This window comes from Equus caballus, chromosome 10 (genome assembly GCF_041296265.1).
Source record: "Equus caballus isolate H_3958 breed thoroughbred chromosome 10, TB-T2T, whole genome shotgun sequence".
NCBI lineage: Eukaryota > Metazoa > Chordata > Mammalia > Perissodactyla > Equidae > Equus > Equus caballus.
Genome location: NC_091693.1, coordinates 18,272,457 through 18,287,500, shown reverse-complemented (window position 1 = coordinate 18,287,500; position 15,044 = coordinate 18,272,457). Strand labels below are relative to the sequence as shown.

The window sequence follows — 15,044 nt, the reverse complement described above, 5'->3', positions numbered from 1 at the left end:
AACTAAGGGTGCACCTATTCCCTGACCTTCTAGACCTTACTCCGTTCCCCTGGGGAATGGGTCCCTCTTTGCCTGTCACGATGGGGCTCAGGCCTCACCCTGAGGAGAACCAGCTTCAGCCCCATAAGGAGGTGTGTGGGCTTGCTTTTCATCCCCTTCCCGAAATTTCTTATGCGCTAAGACATGGTCGGTTGAAACATGACATTGAAGGTATTTCACCGTTTCTAACCTATCCAAGTGACAGGTCCATCACGTTCGACTTAAGCAAAAATAACAGCTAAAGAATAATGCCACCAAAAACTGAGGGCTCACTTCTCTTAGAAATAGTGCACTCCTGACAGATGACACTTCATCTGGGTCTGCCTTCCAGATTGCCTGTCCCCCTGTCACCCCAGAGGGAAGCGCTATCCAAAATGTCTGTGAATGTCCGTCTGCTTTCCCGCATCCCTGACACAGAGCAGCGTTTTGCACTGGCCGATGGCCATGTAGGCTGGGGTATGGCCCTAATGTCATCCCTGTAAGGGCGCATCTTCTTCCTGAGGGCGAGGGACCCCAGAGGCCCCCAGCAGATGGGAGCCAGCCTGGGTGGCGAGGAGAAGGATTGTACTCACTCGGGTAGGACACAGCCTGGTGCATCAAATCCACACTGGGGGCACTCAGGGCCAAGGCGTTGACAGAATAGTGGGGCCCCGGGTTCATATACGCCATCATGATCTTCGGGGACCCTGGGGCCCAGGTCAGCGGGCCTGTAAGAGAAGAGGGGGTGATGCTCAAACTCTCCCAATTACTCATCACGCCGTGACAGGCAGGCGCAGGTTCAAATCCTGCCTCGGTCTCTCCTTGGGTATGTGACGTCGGGCAATTTATCTCACCTCTCTGTGCCTCAGTTTCCCCACCTATAAAATGACCCTCTGCTTAAGGCTGTCAAGGCTTCCTTGAGAATCTGTCTGTAAAGCAGAGAGCTGAAGCTGTAAGGGGCATCCTAAATGGGAGCACCTCTTCCTCCCCTGTCGTCTAAAAGATCTTATCCTGTCACTCCCTCTCCAAGATCTTTACTTTCTATGACCCTGGAAGAGATGTTCAGCTTCACGCAGAATCCGGCAGAGTAGGGTGACTGGCTGTCCCCATCTGCCTGGGACGGAGGTTTCTGGGGATATGGGACTTTCAGCCCCAAAACTGGAAGAGCTCAGACAAACCAGGATGGTTGGTCACCCTAAGGGAGAGTCACATTTAAATGACAGTGAGAGGCCAGCCCGGTGGTGTAGTGGTTAAATTTGCACGCTTTGCTTCGGTGGCCCAGGGTTTACGGGTTGGGATCCTGGGCATGGACCGACACACCACTCATCAAGCCATGCTGAGATGGCATCCCACAAACAAAATAGAGTAAGATTGGCATAGATTTTTAGCTTGGTGACAATCTTCCTCAAGCAAAAAGAGGAAGATTGGCAACAGATGTTAGCTCAGGGCCAATCTTCCTCACCAAAAAAAAAAAAAAAAAAAAAAGACAGTGACTGATGATCTTCCATGACCATTTTTGACCCATCAGGTTGGCAAAGATAAAAGAGGTTTGTTGACTCCAGTGCTGGCCTCAGCGTGGAGAAACCAGCACTCCCGTGTCAGGTCAGGGGTAGCGAGGATCAGAACAAATTGGAAATGTTTATCAAAGAAAAATGCCATCTTTTCTTTGTCCCAGTAATTCGCCTTCACGGTGCTTCAGTAACCTCGTCAGAAAATGAGAATGAGAACAGCATTTACATCTTTGGGTTGTTGTGAGGGTTAAATGCATTAATGTGCATCAGGTGCTCAAAATAGTACCTGATACATAGTAAGTCCTATGCAATCGTTGGAGATCATTGTTATTTGCAAGCAGATGTTTCTTTTTTCCTATTTTTTTCTTGAGGAAGATTGGCCCTGAGCCCATCTATTTTCCTCTATTTTTTATATATGGGATGCCTGCCACAGCATGGCTGGATAAGTGGTCTGCACCCGGGATCCGAACCGGGGAACCCCAGGCCACCAAAACAGAGTGCGTGAACTTAACCACTACACCACTGGGCTGGCCCACAAGATGTTTCTTTTTTAATGAAGCACATTTATAATCACCATAATGTGGAAGCAGCCTATATGTCCACCAAAGTAGGCATATTAAACAAATTATGTAAATTGTGTAAATTCAGTAAGTTCTATTAAGTAGGTTATGGCACATCCACACAAGGGAATACTATACAGTCATTAAAAAGTAGGAGGCTGCTCTCTATGAATTAATTTCAAAAGATCTCTAGTATATAGTTAAGAAAAATTATCCTAAGCTTGGCAATAAGACAAAAAAGATGACAGTCTGTCATTTTCAGGTCCTCCTGGAGCCTTGCCCTTCAGACCCACCCAAGGATCATTTCATTTTTTAGAGGACTGTATCTTTGTTGGATTAATCATTCATTATTGATTAGGGTTCAGACTCTGACAAAGTAAATGGTAACTTCTAGAAGCTTGGTTGCCAATGATCCCACTAAATTCAAAGGGTACAGTTTCGTTACCCTGTAGGGCTTAAGCCAGTTTCCCATGTAACCTGGCAAAGTTTTTTCAGTTCACCTTTCCTGAACAACGGTATTAATCTCTGCTCCTTGAACTCCCCTTTTTTTTCCTCCCCAAAGCCCCCCAGTACGTGGTCGTGCATCCTGGTTGTAGGCCCTTCTAGTTCCTCTATGTGGGACACCGCCACAGCATGGCCTGATGAGCGGTGTGTAGGTCCGTGCCTACCATCCGAACTGGCGAACTCCGGCCGCCAAAGCAGAGCACGTGAACTTAACCACTCGGCCACAGGGCAGCCTCTGAACTCCCCTGTGAAACAGCTGGTCCCCTCATTTAATGGCTTAAATAAATATTTGACTTGTGCTTTTTATATATGTGTCTGAAAGTCAGGTTTTTAAATATATATTTTTTTTTTTTTTGAGGAAGATTAGCCCTGAGCTAACATCTGCTGCCGATCCTCCTCTTTTTGCTGAGGAAGACTGGCCCTGAGCTCACATCCACGCCCATCTTCCTTTACTTAATATGTGGGACGCCTACCACAGCATGGCTTGCCAAGTGGTGCCATGTCCGCACCCGGGATCCAAACCAGCAAACTCCAGGCTGCCGAAGGGAAACGTGTGCACTTAACCGCTGCACCACTGGGCTGGCCCTAAATATTTTTAAATCACACTTTGACAACAAGGGTGTGTGGTGTGTGTACGTGTGTATTAGATATCATATATTACCACATTATAAATAATGCATATCACATAATATGTACATATACAATACATATTGCATATATTCAAAGGAAAAACTATGGTGCAAAGCAGTGTGCATAGCATGCTACCATTTGTGATTTTTAAAACCAGGTAGTGATTACATATATATTTAATATATTTGCATATAATGTATTTTATATATAAATATACATTTATATAATATATGCTTTATATATTATATATAAATATATAACATAAATATATTTAATACAATGCATATTTTATATATGTTATATAACAAATATGTTTGATATATATTTCATATTATATATAAATATATGTTACATATTTATATAATATAAATTTAATATATTTATATAATATATAATTTATACATTTTGTAATATAATTATATAATAAATAATTTATATACATTATAAATTATATATAATATAATTATATAATAAATAATTTATATAATATAAATATTACATGTTACATATTAATGTAATATAATATGTAACATGTAATAATGTGTACACATTTATATAATATGTAACATACATTCATATAATACCTAAGTATATATAAATATATAACATATATTGTATATATATGTAATCACTACCTTGTTTTAAAAATATATAATATACATTATACGCATATATATAAGCATTTATATATACGCTTGTATATGCATAGAAAATTTCCATTTAGGACACCAGATATGGTTAAACTGGCTGTCTCTGAGGAGGTGTACTGTATCCACATCTTGTTTTTACAGTCTGGATTATTTTTTAACTGTGTGTGTGTGTTATCTTTTCAAAAACAAGAACAATAGTAAGATCTACAAAAAAAAAAAAAACAGGAGAACCTTTCTGGGGGCTCCCTATTGCCCTCATTCCTGTGGCCTCGGGAAACCTGTCAGCCCCTCCCGAAACTGGCGTTAGCTGCTCCCCAAGCCAGGAATGGCACCTCCCGTCAGAAGCCCCCTCTCAGCAGCTGGCCCGTCTCCTCCTTCAGGTCACAGCTCAAACATCACTTCCCGGGAGCCGTCCCACACCCTGGACTGCATTTCACACACACACACTTTCTCTCTCCTGTTCTTCAGGACATCACGTGCATTAAATACGACATATTTATAAGTTTACTTGTTTTGTCTCCCCAGTCCCTGTTGGGTCCCCAGCACCCCCAATAAATACTTGAAAAATAAGTAAATGAATAAAAAGTGAATGCCATTTACTTTAGCTCCCACCCCTTCCTTCTCTCCCTTCCCCGTCCCTCTCATCCCTCACTTGAGAGCGAGAGCTCTAGTTATTATCAATTGATTCCACTGTCCATTCAATAAATATTTTTTGAGAGTCAGCCGCGCTCTAGGAACCAAGGATATGGCAAGACATAAGACACACAGCATCTCTGTTCTCATGGGGTTGAACTTCCAGGTTCCAGTCAGAGAAATGGATGGCGAACGAGGAAAGAGAGTTTCTTAGAAAATCAAAATGCTTTCAGCGAGTTTCAAGAGGTCCGAGGAAAATTAAACGGGGTAATCTGAGAGCGATGGGGTTTGGGGTGAGGATGAGGCATCTAATTGAGATGAATGACCAGGGAAGACCTCTCTGGAAGGAGGTGACTGTAGAGCTGCAAAGTGGAGGGACTCCGTACCAGCCAAGGGAAGGTGTGGGGCCCAGCTTCCAGGCAGAGGGAACGGCAGGTGCAAAGACCTGGAGGCTGGAACGTTCTGTCTTGTTGGAGCAGAAACAAGGCGTCCGGTGTGACTGGAGCGGAGTGATCAAGGGAGAAAATAACTAAGATTACAGGACTTGATAAGAAGGTCATGGAAAGTCTCCATGCTGATAATAATAACAGAAGCAAAAGCAACAACTTTAAATGCTAAGAATCAACTGGCTTCCTCAGTGGTGGCCTATAACCTTCATCCTGGTTTTCCCACCCTCATGTTGTCACTGAGCAGGGCCGATGGGTGCAACCCATAGGATATTGCAGACACGAGAGTGTGGCTTCCAGGGCTCGCACTTGCTCCAAGGAAAGCCAGCTGCCATGTTAGGAGGCTGCTCGGGCAGTCCTGTGGAGAGGTCTGTGTGTGGCGAGGACCAGACGCCTCCTGCCAGCAGCCATGGGAGGAAGACACCATGAAAACTGGTTCTCCGACCTCAGTTAACATCTGACTGCAAGCATGAGAAAGCCTGAGCCAGAAGCGTCCCGTGGAGCTGCCCCCGGACTCTTGTCCCTCAGAAACAGTGTAACATCATAAACATTTACAGTTTTAAGATGCTAAGTTTGAGGGTAATATGTTACACAGCCATAGATAACTAGCACAGAAGCCTTCTCTACGCAGAATGTCGCTACAATCCTGTTATGCTCCTGTTTTACAGATAAGAGCATCGTCAGGCTCGTGCGCAGTGACTTGCCCAGGATCACATGCAGCCTGCAGTGGGGACCTGGGACTCCAACTCTGGAAAATTCCTGAAGGGCCTGTTCTCCCAGCCCCACGGCTTGGGTTCCCTCTGTCCTCTCCGTCTCCATCATCCAAGGACTGATGATGTTTCATCAGAACCTCCACACAGAGCGGAAACAGAGAGACGCGTGAACTTGCCCTGTTAGGGACAATTCGCAGGGCCTGGGACAAAAGCGTCCACTTCCATTGTCTTCACCATCGAATCCAGGCCCCTTGATCCTGCTAAGCAGCTGGCCTTCCAGGAAAGCCTAGAATTCTCTCCCTCGGATGCTCCCATCCCACAGATAGGAAATCTGAGTTCTCACCCAAGATCAAGCAGCTGATAATGATCATGACCTCCAGGACTGAAGGTGTGGCCTATTCCTCAGACATCCAGTAAGTGATTTGTGCACAAGATGTCACGAAAGAATAATAACAAAAAACAAATTATCGGACACCCATTGAAACCTTTCTCTGGGTTTGGCAACAAACCAGGCAGCTGATGATATCAGGCCTCCAGGACTTCTTCCCTCTGCAGACACTCAGCCGAAGGCTTCACGTGTCCGAAATCAAGGAGCACAGACAACAGCTACAATGTCTACCTTCCATTGAGAATTTACAACTAGCCTGACAGCAACCCTGTCGTCGTCCTGCTGGGTGAATCTCAGCGTAAGGATGCTTCATGATCCCAGAGGAGGGGGCAGGAGAGACCAACGTCCCTGCCCTGGGGACCACCCTGTGGGACGAGTCTGGGGCTCAGGGCTCCTGGTGTCCAGCATCCACTGGGTCCCGATTCCCACCTGAGCAGGTGCTCCGACAGGTGAGGCCTGAGGGCTCACACCCACCCTGTGGGCAGTCGTGGAGATAACCCCATTCTACAGATGGGAAACCGAGCCTAAAGGTGGGGAGGAGGGCGCCCGCCCCAGGTCAGAAGGCTGATAACCCTAAGGCCTGCAGCTGGGGTTCCCAGGGGCTCAGACACTGCACCCAGGGCCTTGGGAATAAGATCTCGGGGAGCAATAATCCAGCAAAAATTCCCTACGAGGTGGGTCCTGTTACCATGCCCACTTCACAGAGCAGGAAACCGAGGCTCAGAGAAGTAGAGCCCCCGGTCCTGTCCACCAGTCAGCGGCAGAGCCAAGGCTGAGCCAGCACCTGCCCCCGCAGCCTGTGCCGTCCTGACCACCAAGACGCATGGCCCCTTAGGATGCTCCCACAGCCCCCCCAGAACTCATATGTCCATTTCTCAGAGGAGGAAGCTGGGGCTGAGAGGGGTTCTGTCCATTCCCGCGGTCACACAAGGGGCAAGTGGCACAGTCAGGAATAGAACCCGGATCTCTAGGGCCCCAGAGCCCCACCCTTGACCCCCACAATCTACCTGGGATCCCCCAAAGCAGGATGAGGCCAGCCCCCTCCCCTGCACTCATTGCAGACCAGGCTTGTGACACGGGCTTCCCTCGGCTCATGGGACTGGATCGTGGCAGCAACTTGTCATTGTCTCAGATGAAGACACTGAGGCTCAGAGAGGTCATGTGAAGGGCCCAAGGCCACACAGTGGGAAAAAAGCAGGCTTTAAACCCAGCCTCACGAGGCCCCACATCAGCCCTTGACAAGACTCCCCCAGCTCAGCCACATCCATCGCCCTCCTTTGTGGGATCTCTGCAGCCCCCGCGGGCTCTGCCACCTGGTGGGACAAGGAGCTAGGGTGCACGTGCCCACTATTACATGGGGGCAGTGAGGTCCCCAAGTAATCAAGTCACCAGCACTGTGAAGCTCAAACGGCCATGTTCCCAGCCTCCTTGGGCACCGTCTACCCTCCCTCCCTCTCGGTGAAGCCTCGAAACCCAGGTCCTTGGGCCAGCCTGGTGGCAAAGCTTAAGTTAGCACATTCCACTTTGGGGGCCCGGGGTTCGCCGGTTCAGATCCCGGGTGCAGACATGGCACCGCTTGGCAAGCCATGCTGTGGCAGGCATCCCACATATAAAGTAGAGGAAGATGGGCACGGATGTTACTCAGGGCCAATCTTCCTCAGCAAAAAAAGGATGATTGGCAGCAGTTAGCTCAGGGCCAATCTTCCTCAAAAAACAAAAACAAAAACAACAAAAAGGCCCAGGTCCTCTCTGTGAGTCTCTGGTCCTATTTCTGTCATTCAACATCTATTCAACCAATATCGAGGCATCCCAACCACAAGCCAGGCACTCAAGTCGGGAGACAGGCAATGAGCGAATAAACGAACAAATGAAGAGAAAGTTTCCCACAGGGCTAAGAGTTTTAAAGAAAATACTGCAGAGAGAGGTGCCAGGGGGCCATCTTGAACAGGGGTGGGAGCCCCTGCCCTGGAGGCCGAGAAAGCTCCATCATGTCACCTCACCAACAAGCCACCCCCGAATCCTCCAGTGCCCCCACACCGCGGGCCGGTCCCCCCGGCTGTCTACCCTCACGCCCTCCTGCTGCAGCCACAGGCTGGCCTGTTTCCCCGCACATCAGGATGGACCTTCTTCTGTTCCACGTATAGTTTTTCAACAAACATTGCACACTCCTTCTTATCGGAGCCCGCGCCGCACACGGAAAACACAGCCACGAATCAAGTGAACCCACTTCTGCCCACCCTCTCGGCTCTCTTGCTGCCCCTTCCTCCGTTCCCTCTGCCTCTCCTGCCCATGACACTCGCCTTCAGAAAGGACGGATGGAGCCCAGGTCCTGGACTGAGTCGTCAGATGGCAGAGGCTGGAGGAAACCGGTCCCCTCACATGGGGAGATTTTAAGCCCCGGCTGGGAGTGATGTCATTTGCCGTGGCCTGGATCTGGGAGGGTAATCCTGCCCCGGGTGGGGGACCCGACTGGGCGCCAGGAGGTGACATTGGCTGGAGGGGGAGGTGCACCGTCTGCCTAATCCCCTCCTCTCCCCTCCGTGACATCTTGGCAATTAGGGCCGATGGAGAGGGGAGGCCCCACTCCTGCCTGTGACCAGAAGTCCCCACACCTCAGGGAAGTTCTTCCTGAGGTCTGACTGGTGTCCCTCCAGCTTTGGCTGCTGTCTTGTCCAAGAGGGAAATTCTGGGTGTTCTGAGAGATCATTTGAAAAATGAGGGGCGCAAGACTTTCTGGATCCTTTCCCTGGGTCCCCGTGTCTCTTCCCAGCTGTCTGCCAACTAGTTCGTCCCTGCACTGCCCCATTGTTCTCGTTTTCTGCCTCAGTTTCCCTTTTTCTCTTTCTCTGTCTCAGTCTCTATCACGCTCGTCTCTGACCTTCCTGTGTCTGCAGCATCAGACATCAATTTCTCCCACTTCTTCTTCCCCTCCGTGCTCTCTCTCCCTCCCTCCACGCCACTGGTCTTTGTTTGGGGTCTCTGTGCCTCAGTCTCTCTTTTCTTTGGGCCTCAGACTCTGCCACCTCTGCCAGTTTGCCTGTGTGCCCCTCTCTCGCTCTCCGTCTCTGTTTCTCTCTGCCCCCCGTCTTTATCAATTTACCTGTATTTCTGTCTTGATCTCTCTCATTGTCTCTCTCTGGGACTCTGTCTCTGTTTTGGTCTTGCTATCTGTGTCTCTCACTGTCTCTGTCTCTCCCAGCCTCTGTGTCTCTCTGTCCCCATCTCCCTGTCTGTCCACCTCCCCTCAGGACGTCTGTCCTTCTTTAGTCAACCTCTGAGGAGTCTCCATTCCTGTTCTCTTTTCCCCGCCTCTTCCTCTGATGCTTGCTTTCTTTCTCTCCAGCTTTCCCTTCATTTCTGTCTTTCTCCCCATCTTGGCACCTCTCTTGGTCTGTACCTCTGATTGCCCTTGTCCCCACCTCCCTCTGTCCCTCTCTCTGTGCCTCTGTCTCTGGATATTAATATCTCCCTGAGCTCCTGGTCCCCACATGGGTCTGTTCCACTTCCCCATACACCCAAACCTGCACACCCACACGCGCGCACACACATACGTGCGTGAGATCGTGGTAATCCCGCCTCGTGGCCGGGTCATTGTGTCTCACCATAAGGGCCCCTTTCTTTCTCCACCCGCCCCCAAACCCCCTGCTAGGAGAGATTAAGGCCAGCAGCCTGGCTAGGGAATCAGAGCAGGTCTCATTAGCTTGAAGAGTCGGGGTGACAGGGAGAGAGGGAGGGGCCGTCTGACCCTCGGTGACCAGTCAGGAGGCTACTGATGGGAGAACCCAGTTCTGTAGCAGACTCTCCTGGCCCCCCAGAGCAGGGGAGGAAAGTTGGCCATGCAGGACGAGACAAAGGAGAATAGGTTCTTGCAGGCCTATGGGAGAAGCTGCCTCATACCTCCTCTATATCCCCTCCTCCTGGAACTTTGGCACCAATTTGCTCTCGGGCCCAGAGTCCCCCCCAGAGTGGAAGGGTGTGGAGAGGTGGGTTTCGAAGGTCACGCACTTGGCCCCGGAGTCTAATCTGGGCCCTTCCTCTTCTGAGCTAGCTCCTCTGGAGCAAGTTGCATTCTTTGGCATCTACACCCAGTGACTCAGACAGAAATCTGGATGCTCAGGCTTGCCCTCCCCTCTTTATTCCTCACCCTCCGCGTCCAATCCACCCATAAATCCTGTCACCTCCTCTTTCAGATAATTGTCCTGCTGGAAACTACAACACACTGCTGGGAGATATTAAAGAAGACCCAAGTCAGCAGTGAAATATACCATGTTCATGGATTGGAAGACTCTGTATTGTTAAGATGTCAATTCTCAAACTAATCTTTAGATCCATGGCAATCCCAACCAAAATTCCAGGAGGACGGGTTTTTTTTTTTTTAGAAAGTGACAAGCTGAATCAAAGTTTATATGGAAACTCAAAAGATCTAGAATAGTCAAAACAATCTTGAAAAGAAAAAGCCAGTTGGCGAACTTATGTCACCTGACTTCAAGACTTATTATAACTCTACAGTAATCAAGACAGTGTGGTAATGAATAAGGACTAACAAATAGATGGGTGGCATAGAATAGCCAGTTCAGAAATTCACCAAAAGTTTACGGTCAATTGGTTTTTTGACAAAAGTGCCAAAGTCAGTCAACAGGAAAATCTTTTCAATAAATTATGCTTGAACAACTGGATATCTACATTAAAAAAAAAATCAATCTCTCCCTCACACAATATACAAAAATTAATCTGAGATACACCATAGTCTTAAGTGTGAAAAGCAAAAGTATAAAGCTCCTAAAAAAAAAAAGAGAGAGAGAGAGATTTTCTTGACCTGGGAGTAGGCAAAAGTTTCTTAGACAGGACACAGAAAGCAAAAACCATGAAATAGAAAATCGATGAATTAGATTTGATCAAAATTTTAAAATTCTCCTCTTCAAAAAACATCATTAAGTTAAGGAAAGTACTAGCCACGGTCTGCTAGAAAGTATTTGTAAAACATAGGGCTGACAAAGAACTTATATCCAGAACATGTAAGATTCCTTCAACTCAGTAACAAAATAGCTGGAAGAGACACTTCACAAAAGATATACAAATGGCCAATAAGCTCACAAAAAAAATACTCAACATTATTTGTCATTGGGAAAACACAAATCAAAGCCACAACCAGATATCACTCTATGCCCACCAAAATGGCTACAGTGAAAAAGACTGAGGTCACAGATGTTGCTGAGGTTGTGAAGTAACTGGAATTCCCACATCCTGCTGGTGGAAACAAAATGGTGCAATCGCTTTGAAGAGCTGCTTGGCTATTTTCTGTAAAGCTGAGCTACTTTAATCTTACAAATTGATCCAGCAATTCCACTTTCACGTATTTATCCAAGAGAAATGAAAACATACACCCACAAGAAGACTTGTCCAGAAAAAGTCATGGCAGCATTATTTTCCATACTAGTCCCAAATGGGAAACCACTCAAATGTCTATCGAGCTGTAAAAGAAGAGACTGACACAGCCAGAAAATGGAATACTACTCAGCAATCAAAAAGGAGCAAAAGGAATAACTCATTTCATGCACAACTTCATAGACGTTTCACAAAACATTATGCTGAGTGACAGAAGCCAGTCACAAAGAGTGAACACTGAATGTGAGGTTGTGATTCATAATAAGAAATATACCTTTCCTCTTAGTCCAAGTCCTGGCACAGAGCTCCTAAAACCCTTGGAATTTCCCGTAATGGGATTGACAAAGGTGTCTTTTGTTATGTTAATGAGGTGACTTGTGGAAAGCCTCTAGGTGCCTAAGGATTGGCTGGTTGCCAGGGGAGCCAACATGGGGATTACAGAGTTGGAATTTTCAGGCCCCCTACCCCTCCACCCTGACCTCCTGGGATGTGAGAAGGGCTGGAGATTGAGAGCAGTCACCAACAGCCAATGATTTAATCAATCGTGGCTATGGAATGAAGCCTTCACCAAAATCCAAAGGGAAGGGGGTTCCAACAGCTTCAAGGGTAGTGAACCAGAACACACACCCATGCCCGGAGCGGGTGCACCCCAAACTGCCCAGGGACAGAAGCTCCTAGGTTGGGGACCCCTCTGGACGCCAGACATCTCTTCAACTAGCTGTTCGTTCATATCCTTTAATATCTTTTTATAATTAACTGGTAATCTAGTAAGTAAGTGTTTTCCTTAGTTCTGTGAGCCCCTCTAGCAAATTAATTGAACCCAGGGAGGGGGACATGAGAACCTCCAATTTACAGCACGGGTGACAACCTGGACTTGCAATTGGCATCTGAAGTGGGGAGTCCTGTGGGACTGAGCCCCTAACCTGTGGGATCTGACGCTGTCTCCAGGTAGAGAGTGTCAGAACGGAGTTAATTGCTTGCTGGTGTCAGAAAACATATCAGACCGTACAGTTAGAAAGTTCGAACAGCAACAGAAATTTTGTTAATCAGAAAATGCCTGTCAGGGGCTGGAGTGGGTAGAGAATGGAGAGTGGCTGCTTAACGGGCATAGGGTTTCTTTTTGGGGTGGTGAAAATGTGCTGGAATTAGATAGTGGTAATGGTTGCTACACCATAAAGTATCTTCATATGATCTTTTATGAAAAGATCATATATCTTTTTTGATCTTCAAAACATCTTCAAAATCTTTTCATAAAAATCATATTGTACGATATTTGAAAGTACGCAATTCAGTCAGGCTTAATACGTTATTTTAATGTATATAACTCAGTGACACTGCTGAATGGTATACTTTTTTTTTTCTTTTTAAACATTGGCACCTGAGCTAACATCTGCGGCCAATCTTCTTTTTCTTTTTTTTTTTCTTCTTCTTCTCCTCGTAACCCCCAGTACATAGTTGTATATTCTGATTGTGGGTCCTTCTAGTTGTGGCATGTGGGACGCCGCCTCAGCGTGGCCTGATGAGCGGTGCCATGTCAGCGCCCAGGATCTGTACCGGCGAAACCCTGGGCCACCGAAGCAGAGCGTGCGAACTTAAGCACTCTGCCACAGGGCCAGCCCCTGAATTGTGTAGTTTAAAATAGTGACTTTTATGGTATATGAATTAGATCTCAACTTTTTTAAAACATCAGGAAAGTAGTTGCCTGGCGTGGAGAGGGGGTGTTGACTGAAAAGGGGCATGAGGGAAGTTTCGGGTGGAGCAAATGTTCCATATTTTGATAAGCACAGTGAGTACATGAGAGGAAGCATTTGTCGAAATCCATCAAACTGATGTGCATTTCATTGTACATAAATTGCACCTCAATTTTTTTTAAGTGTATTGGAGGGAAATATTATTATCCCCAGTCTCACCTTTTCTCCCACCTGGACTGCTGGTGACCTAGACCAGGCCACCCACAGGCTGCAGGAGGCTCCTCCCCCTCCCACAGCCCCACGGGAGCTCGCCCCAGTTCTCCCCTCGGGAGCCTCCATTCCTCAGATGAAGATCAGACCGCTAGCTCCTCCCGCAATTAGAAGGAAACCCACCTTGTGCCCACCTCCGTGTGATCTGGCCCCTGACCACTCACTCCCCTTCTGACCCTCAACCAGCCAAGGGGGACCCACAACAGCCCACAAGACAGGGTCCTGGGGCAGCTGGGGGTGAGCAGAGAGGGACACAGAGACCCTGGGGGAGATCAAAGGGCTGAGAGACAACGCGAGACAGAGGAGAGCGACAGAGAGGGAATAAATATCCATCTGTTCAGTGATGGAATGACCTAAACGGGCAGGTGCAAAAGAGAAGACATCTCGGTGTTCGTCAAGGACCATCAAGGGCCCGTGGTCGCAGCAGGAAGGGGTGTGGTTAGACTGTGGGGGTGACCACAGGGCGCTGGGATGCTGGAGGACCCTTGCGTCGGGCTGGGGATGGGTTTCAGTCCAGGCTGTATCGCGAGACTGGGGGCTCCTCACAGCTGAGCCCCCTTGGTTCCCTGGCACATCCACCGACTTTTATTTTCCGCAAAACTCTCATCGCTGCCTGGTCTCTCGTCTGCCTCTCTCACGGGAATGTGGACTCCGGGAGGACTGGGACCTCATCTGTCCTGATCTCAGCTGTATTCCCAGTGCCCGGGACGGGCCCAGACACAGCGAGTGCTCAGTAAATATGGGGGGATGGGTGTGGGGCTGAGTGAAGGGCAGAGGGGCAGAGGCAGGTGGAGACGCACAGCCAGGGAAGAGGCACGGTCTGGATTTAGCAAAAGGACCAAGGACTTGTGATGGCAGCAGGAGGGAGGGACGTTAGACTGTGGGGCTGCCCAGCGGTGTTTGGGATGCTGAATGCTTTGGGATCATACTATTGCTGGTTGATTAGTTCAGGATCTAACTGTCCCACCAATCCAGGTTTCCCTCATGGCCCATGTCGGGCAGTGGGGGCATCCACCCCAGCTCCTTGTCCCCACTCGACTGGGGAGCCAACAGCGGCTGCAGAAAGAAGGTGAGCTCAGCTGAGCTGGGGGAGTCTTGCCAAGGGCTGATGTGGGGCCTCGTGTGGCTGGGTTTAAAGCCTGCTTTTTTCTCGCTGTGTGGCCTTGGGCCCTTCACATGACCTCTCTGAGCCTCAGTGTCTTCATCTGAGACAATGACAAGTTGCTGCTACGATCCAGTCCCATGAGCCGAGGGAAGACCGTGTCACAAGCCTGGTCTGCAATGAGTGCAGGGGAGGGGGCTGGCCTCATTCTGCTTTGGGGGATCCCAGGTAGATTGGGGGGTCAAGGGTGGGGCTCTGGGGCCCTAGAGATCCGGGTTCTATTCCTGACTGTGCCACTTGCCCCTTGTGTGACGGCGGGAATGGACAGAACCCCTCTCAGCCCCAGCTTCCTCCTCTGAGAAATGGACATATGAGCTCCGGGGGGAGGGGGGGCTATGGGGAGCATCCTAAGGGGCCGTGCGTCTTGGTGGTCAGGACGGCAGAGGCTGCGGGGGCAGGTGCTGGCTCAGCCTTGGCTCTGCCGCTGACTGGTGGACAGGACCAGGGGCTCTACTTCTCTGAGCCTCGGTTTCCTGCTCTGTG

General features: G+C 48.7%; 1 protein-coding gene across 1 annotated transcript in view; it reads right to left on the bottom strand.

The window, feature by feature from the left end:
• CRX (cone-rod homeobox) overlaps positions 1-742 on the bottom strand; it is a 6,281-nt gene extending 5,539 nt beyond the window's left edge. Inside the window, exon 1 of the mRNA XM_023651562.2 lies at positions 612-742. Within this exon, the coding sequence (XP_023507330.1) occupies positions 612-711 (100 nt within the window). The 5' untranslated portion in view covers positions 712-742. The remainder of the gene's footprint in view (positions 1-611) is intronic.
• Positions 743-15,044: the final 14,302 nt, after the last annotated feature.